The sequence below is a fragment of the Procambarus clarkii genome, chromosome 29 (assembly GCF_040958095.1).
Source record: "Procambarus clarkii isolate CNS0578487 chromosome 29, FALCON_Pclarkii_2.0, whole genome shotgun sequence".
Lineage (NCBI taxonomy): Eukaryota > Metazoa > Arthropoda > Malacostraca > Decapoda > Cambaridae > Procambarus > Procambarus clarkii.
The window spans coordinates 9,307,906-9,315,749 of NC_091178.1; the positions used below are offsets into that span (position 1 = coordinate 9,307,906).

General features: G+C 39.4%; 2 protein-coding genes across 2 annotated transcripts in view; both read left to right on the forward strand.

The window, feature by feature from the left end:
• Tim9a (translocase of inner membrane 9) overlaps positions 1-7,844 on the forward strand; it is a 225,468-nt gene that overhangs the window by 206,582 nt on the left and 11,042 nt on the right. The gene's annotated exons all lie outside the window — the stretch shown is intronic.
• The window catches only part of LOC123765016 (minor histocompatibility antigen H13), a 9,945-nt gene continuing 2,140 nt past the window's right edge, over positions 40-7,844 (forward strand). Inside the window, exons 1-7 of the mRNA XM_045753361.2 lie at positions 40-1,076; positions 3,721-3,819; positions 4,338-4,420; positions 4,747-4,921; positions 5,145-5,328; positions 6,302-6,422; positions 6,564-6,752. Of these exons, the coding sequence (XP_045609317.1) occupies positions 879-1,076; positions 3,721-3,819; positions 4,338-4,420; positions 4,747-4,921; positions 5,145-5,328; positions 6,302-6,422; positions 6,564-6,752 (1,049 nt within the window). The 5' untranslated portion in view covers positions 40-878. The remainder of the gene's footprint in view (positions 1,077-3,720; positions 3,820-4,337; positions 4,421-4,746; positions 4,922-5,144; positions 5,329-6,301; positions 6,423-6,563; positions 6,753-7,844) is intronic.

Here is a 7,844-nt window from a genome sequence, read left to right on the forward strand (position 1 = left end):
GGCGGGGTTGCCGCACTTTGTGACGCACAAGAACGAGTGCCAACCCAGAGTATCAGGAGGGTGTTTCCGTCCCTGCTGCTGCTTCTTTACCTTGTTCTTGTTTTGCATTATTATCTTCTGTGGATGGTACTCAGGTGTGGCTGTTGTGTGTGAGAGGACGCTCCTCAGGTGTGGGTGAGGACGGTCCTCAGGTGTGGGTGAGGACGGTCCTCAGGTGTGGGTGAGGACAGTCCTCAGGTGTGGGTATGTTTCGGCGGGTTTCACCTACTCGCCGAAGCCGTAAAGGCCACAACTCTGCTGAATGTTAAAATCCAGCTGGAAAAAAATCAAGGCAAATGGGGGACCTTTTGACAAGCCGCCCGCAGCCTGTCCTCGTCGAGGCCACCAGAGTTTAGTGAGCCTCTGGTAAATTCAGGCTTTATGTTGATGAATACGGTCCTCAGGTGTGGGTTCATTAGATTCAACAAACCGGCCACGTACATAACATCCTATGAGCGGTGGGGAGAAAGAGTTATAGAAGCACATAACGGCACAAGAACTCAACCCCCCAAGCAAATACCAGCTACGGTAATGCACTAACATCCAAAGTGACATACAAATTACCCGCCAACAATTACTTTCAGCAATAAAATTCCCGGGAAAGGTTTGGGTTATGACACGTCGTCGTCTGCTCCGGCGGTACACCTTCACAAACTCTCCTCTTGACACACACTTCAACACTTACTCGCTTACCAGCGGATATACACCGCTATTATGCCTAGCGCATCTGTTCCAATAATTCTGGAAGGTATATATGAGGTATATGAGGGAGGCGGGGAGTAATATAAGCGGCGAGGGCTGGCCCCGGGGGAGGGCTAGAGAGTGACAGACGAGCAGTGATGGCGGACGCAGGAGTCGACGGCCCGGTGGTTGCACCAATTTTAGAGAACGTGACCGAGGCGGCCATCAATGGCACGGGCAAGGTGCCCTCCACGCCCGAGGGCATGGCCCTGGCCTACGGCAGCCTGGTGGTTATGGCCCTGATCCCCATATTCTGCGGCTCCTTCCGCTCTGTGAAGCATCAGCAGCAGCAGAAGGTAACGATCTCAACAGCTGGTTCACCGTGACGCATGTTTAGGCCTACGGGGCCGGGTAGGCGTAGGATTTGTTATGTACACAAGATGGTTCACTACCTTATTTTTTTTTATTACAACCTGCTTGGCCTTACCTAGCCTAGCCTAACCCCAATTCAGCCTAGCCTAGCCTAACCCCAATTCAGCCTAGCCTAGCCTAACCCCAAATCAGCCTAGCCTAGCCTAACCCCAAATCAGCCTAGCCTAGCCTAACCCCAAATCAGCCTAGCCTAGCCTAACCCCAAATCAGCCTAGCCTAGCCTAACCCCAAATCAGCCTAGCCTAGCCTAACCCCAAATCAGCCTAGCCTAGCCTAGCCCCAATTCAGCCTAGCCTAGCCTAGCCCCAATTCAGCCTAGCCTAGCCTAACCCCAATTCAGCCTAGCCTACCTTAACCCCAATTCAGCCTAGCCTAGCTTAACCCAGTCACACCTAGCCTAGTACAATCCTATTCTGCCTTACCTAATAAGTCATAATTAGAACGCAATTTATGCACGAAACGTTTGTGTAGAAATACATTACTATGTGGTGTATAATATGGTTAGGTATGTTAGAGGCGAGGCGGCTCGTGTGGGGATGGTCTAGTGTCTGGGGCATTGCCCAAGATTGCTCAGGTTTCTCATGTTCAATACTTGTATGGGATTAATCTTTGAGGTTGTCCATTTGGGGGGGGGGGGAGGCAGCTGCCCGTGTATGGAGGGGCTGGGTTGGCTGTGTCTGTGACCCATGTATCACATGGATTCATATATCTCCCACGGTATCTGTGCTTGGGGATCTACACCCCAAAATTAACTGACCGTTTATTACTCAACATAAATCAGCAATCAAAATGATTCTGAATTGAAATCTCAAACTACTGTTCTAAAATAAGACTAAAAAAAAAAAAACAGTAGTTTTCCAGTAGTTCCAGACTAAAAACTACTGTTCCAATCCCAGACAGAATTCAACACCCTTACTGGAATCCTTGAATATGAATATCAAGTCTCTTCACATAGTCCCTAATGTTCTCTATCTGCAATTCTTTGACTTGCAATTCTAATACTCGCCTCAAACGCTTCATTGAGGGCTGCAACAGAACCCTTAGACACCATACTGGAAACCAATATCTATTTGATATTCAGATCCAAGCCTAATTATGGAATGACTTCCCAAATGTGATTAAAGGCTACAAGTCTCCCACCCAGTTTAAAAGAAAAACTAAAATACTTTACATATATAACATGTAACAAATTTCACTTGCATGTCCTTGTTCAAAACAAATATAACTAATAAAATCCTATTGTAAATTTTACTTACTAAAAATGCATAGCTATGCCTTTCATCATTGCCACCTGATTATTGTACAGGAATCATTTGCTAAATTACTTATTCTAGTCGTATATATTAACCTATCAGTAATTTAACCGATTTTAAGTTTATGCTCAAAATGCTTTGTTCTAATGGTTTAAATATACAGTGGGGCCTTGATTTACGATGGTAATCCGTTCCCAGAGACGTATCATAAGTCAAAATATTGTAAGTTGAAACGATTTTTCCCATTAGAAATAAAGGGAAATGAATTAATCCGTTCCCAACTCCCCAAAAAATTAACTTCAAAGTTCAAAGTAAATTTTATAACTAATTCACCCAAATCTTCACTACAAAAGTATGTACAAGTTATTACTTACCTTTACTGATGACTCCTGTAGGTGTATGGAAGATAGTGAAGCGGGGGGATGAGAGGTGTTACTGTTTGGAAGGGGAGTTCCCCTCCATTGTAACATCAGGCAGTGATGATTTTTCTGGTGTACACACTCCTACATTTTGCCTGCATACCACTAGGACCTGGTTGTGGTTTACTGCTAGTTTCTCACTACAAATTTGTCTAGCGACACTTGTTTTTCCCTTCATTTTAACATTTGTCTGTAGTGATGTAGTGTCATTGAAAAGGTTAAGGCAATGGCCTACTGCAGCTTGATTTGGGCGAGTCGTTTCAACAAAACTTTATAGTTCTTCCCATGCTGCACACATTTTTTTTACTTTTTGAGAAAGAGATATTCTGTACTGCCTCTATAGTCATCCTCACATGTGTTTTCATATGTTGAATCTTGCCACTGACTTTCTTGGGACCCATGGCGTGATATATAATAATAAATTTTATGTTCGAAAAGCAAAAAATCGCCAAAAAAAAAATAGAATTTCTTATAAGCGTGATCATCACTAAGCAGGCAGCTCTAGTAAACTGAGGCAGGTTGGCTCGCTCGACCAGGAACCATGCGCTTGTTAGACCCGAACTTGTATCAACAAATATCGTTAGTCGACGACACTATCGTAAGTAAGAGTCCCATTTTCCGACCAAATTTATATCGTAACTCGAAATTATTGCAAGTCGAGGTGCCACTGTACAGTTTTGCGTAAATATTTAAATTTTGCTGTTATTGCTAATGTTAAATACTATGTCTATTTGGTGTACTGTTGCTAAAACTACAGATTATATAATGTCTATGCCTTTCATTATTAAAAAACTACTACTGTTAACTGATTTTTTAAATACTGTATGGGTATTTATAAATGAGTTACAGTACTGTAGCACTGCACAGATAAGGTGTACAATAGTTAATCATTGCAGGCGTCTGGAGAGAAAGTTGACACAATGACTTCAAAGGATGCAGCCATGTTCCCTGTTATAGCATCATGTGCACTTTTTGGCCTCTACATCGTCTTCACGGTATGTCTTAGAATATATTGGGGGACCAAATGTTGATTCTCAAGGAAATAAATAGGTACCAGTTGGATTGTCAATAAAAATCCACATACTGTACTGAATGTGTATTCAATTATAGTGTCTCCAAATTCTCAGGCTTGCATAACCTAGTCATGTACTGCATAGGCTGTCATGTCACCACTAAATACTGTAATGATTACATTAACATGTGCCAATAGTTTTAAGAAATTCATGGAGGTGGTGCAAGGACATTTCCTTTTCTATACATCTAGTTCTAGTGATACTGTAAAAGCACATTTTATTTTAATTGTCTCCTTTGCCAGACCATTAACTCTTAGGTTTAATAAGTTTTATCACTTTATGGCTTGTTAATTTTCAATAAATTTGAACTAACTATACATTTAGCCATGCTCTCCTGTTTTCCCATTAAGAACATTATAAATTCACCCCTCTTCCACATTTGTTCATTCTTCTATCATTATTTAATAAATGATTATGTACCTTTGCCTCAATTTTTTCAGGTTTTCTCCAAGGAATATATCAACCTCCTCCTATCTTCATATTTCTTTGTTCTGGGTGTTCTGGCCTTGTCTCATGTCTTCGGGTAAGTAATCATAGTACATTGATAACTACAGTATACAGTACAGTACTCACAATTTTTAGTGAATTCAGCTTAGATTAAAAATCTTCACATACATTACTTCTCTAGTCTAATTGTGAGAAACTAATATGGTATTTACAAGACTGTTTAGCTTTAAAGCTTCTTAATTTATTATAGCTACATTGTTATGCATGTATAATTTTGCAATGGATTTCTGCAATTGTTGTATTTGTCAAAAAATCATAATGTATTTTATAAGGTAGCAAACCAAAAATAAAAATGTTGTTAAAAAAAATGGAGTTAAGATATAAGTTTTATTTTTGTTTCAGCCCAGTTATCTCTGGCCTAGTACCGGCCTCAGTACCTTTCGAGACATACCACCTTCACTTAATGAAAGGCGATAAGGACAAAAAAGACTACCTCATAAATTATGGGTTTACGTCTTATGATCTGGTGTGCATGGGCGTGTGTGCCTTGCTTGGTGTGTGGTACCTGTTGAAGAAGGCAAGCATTTATATTACATAACTGGTTCTTTAATTTCTTCTACTTGTGTTATTAAATATAATGGCTGAAGATCAATATTTAAAAAAAAACTTTTGATTTTTATTAGTGCCTATTTGAAAAGACTATACTTGCATGTAATGGAAATACTATAGGGTTTCAAATTTTACTTTTTGCCATGTGTTTGAGATCTACAAAGTCATTTGAATTCAACTTTTCTTTCCAGCATTGGATTGCAAACAATCTTCTTGGGCTTGCATTTGCCATCAATGGTGTGGAGCTTCTACACCTGAACAACATCCAGACTGGGGCTCTTCTTTTAGCGGGGCTTTTTGTATATGATGTTTTCTGGGTCTTCGGAACCAATGTTATGGTCACTGTAGCAAGATCATTTGAAGCTCCTATCAAATGTAAGTTGTTCAAGGTCAACATACAGTATTGTGTATTCCTTGGATCAGGTGTTACACTTGTGTTAAACTGCAGCAGCAAAAAGCATTTGTTGACCTCATAATAGTTGGACAAAAATATTCCATTAAACATGTATTGAACTGTACTTGAAAATGGGGCACATTTCTACAGTAATTATCAAGTAGGACGGTAGAAATTATGGAGAACAAATGCATTCTGGGGAAACGCAAGAATTAAAAGGTGGCTCTCTATGAAATTAAAAATATAGGTGAAGATAATTATTCATGGGGAAGAGAGAAGACCTTATGTACCGAAAGTGTTGTTATTAACTGGGTTTGTATAGTCTTTTAAGATTAACTTGGTCTCTTGCTTTTAATAATCCTATATGACTGTGTACTCAAAATTAAAATGCTTAGCTCTGTTTGGAAAAAAATATATCCCCTCATGTTCCATCCCGTTGTCCTTGTATTCAAAGTGCTATAGTATAGTCATATTGCCTTAGTACTTTCTGTTGATAATTGCCATTTCACATTATAATTACCACTCCTTACCTCATTTGAGCTTTAGAGCCATATATTGACAGCAAAGGTATATAACCCTTAATAATCTGATTTATGTAAGTAACCTGGTATTAAAATGCTTCAGACCTACTTGTGCAGGGTTGACTTAATATTGCCAAGACAATTCCTTATTTAGTCTAAGGGTTAAATTTGTGGCATCATTTAAATGTTTGAACAATTACAGAAGTTTCAATTCTCTCATTCTGTGCAGTTGCTTTCAGCAGTTATGTCAAGGGTATTTATTAAATATTTGATCAGTGTGTTTTCATTAATGTTTACTGGGGAATGCCGCTTGGGTAAATATTGCTTGCTGTACTTTTAACCTGTACCAACATTATGAATGATACATTTTTCCTGTGTCAAATAGAACTCTAATTTGCATTTAACCTTCAGAATGCTTTGGTTTCCCTTCCAGTGGTGTTTCCTCAAGACTTATTGGAGAAGGGCCTGGAGGCTGACAATTTTGCCATGCTGGGATTGGGAGACATTGTTATTCCTGGCATATTTATTGCCCTCTTACTCCGTTTTGATCATAGGTAAGAGTTCTCTCTAAACGGGAGGAACGTGCTCAAGTATCATTTAATCAACAGCATTATCAATGTTAATTCATTCAGTCATTAAGCATTTTTAGTGTAAAATAATTTGAATAATATTTAATGTTAGCGATTTGTTTTCAGTTTAAACCGAGGATCGAACACATACTTCAAGATTACATTTGCAGCCTATTTTGCTGGCCTTATGATGACAATCTTTGTGATGCATGTGTTCAAACATGCCCAGCCAGCCCTCTTGTACCTTGTGCCAGCCTGCCTCTCTGCGCCAATTCTTCTGGCTCTCCTCAAGGGCGACATGAAAGCTCTGATGCAGTGAGTTACAAAGATTGTTATAGTGCTTTTCATAATAAAGGAATCCATAGGTCTTTTCTCTTGCAAAGGCAGTTTCTATTGATATCCATAACTTGTACGTTTCTTTACGGATGCTTAACACTTTCTAATACAATTTTGTTACTTTTGTAATTCATTTTAAATTGTACTTTATTTTTTTAATTTGTGGCAAGTGTAGGATTAGGTGAAGACTGGGTTCTTTGTATGTTAGGACAATCAACTATGGTTTAATCCCTTGTAATGTGCAGTTTATTTGCAAGGAAACTAAGGTTTTATTATGTAGATGAATAGATATTTTTTCTTGGCAATAGTGCATTAACTTTATTGCCATTTCTTGGAGAAGTGTGTCCAGGCAACATGTATTTAGACAATGTAAACAAGCTGTGGTATTTTTTTATTTGCTGTGGAATATTGTGAAACCTGTACCTTGACACCAGCTTTACAAAAAATTGAATATACTACGTGATTGTAGGATATTTAACATTAAGGCCCTTAATTTCTTAGTTTGTAACCTATTTGGTTTTCAATTTTTGGTTACTAACTTGACTACATAAATCTTACTGTGCTATATCTGCAGAAGTTGCTTGAGTTGGACACAATGTGAATCTTAGGTGGGTGGGGTGGGGGTGCAGGGAAAGGGCGGGTTAACAGGTAACATGATTGTACGATTGGATATGTTAGCATTTACTGCCGAGAAAATTCGTAGGAGCCGTGATGAGGGTTCAAACCTATGCGGTGGGTGTTCCCATGCACACGCTAGCGACTAGACTACGACATGGTAAAATGATTGCAATCTGAGGTTTTACTGAGCTCGCAAGGGTTTCCTGAGACTTCCACTGAAGCCATAACAGAATTTTTCATAGGATCCCCCCATGCACTCTGGCTCTGTCATCTAGACATGTTCTACCTCTGATGCTCCTCTTTCAATACACAGTCATCACTCTAACACTCTTCACGGCTCCTACAGATTTGCTCATTGATGCAGTCACGTTAGTGTGATTACTATGTATTGAAAGAGGAGTGTCAGAGGTAGAACATGCCTTGACAGCCAGAGTGCATGGGAGGATTCTATGA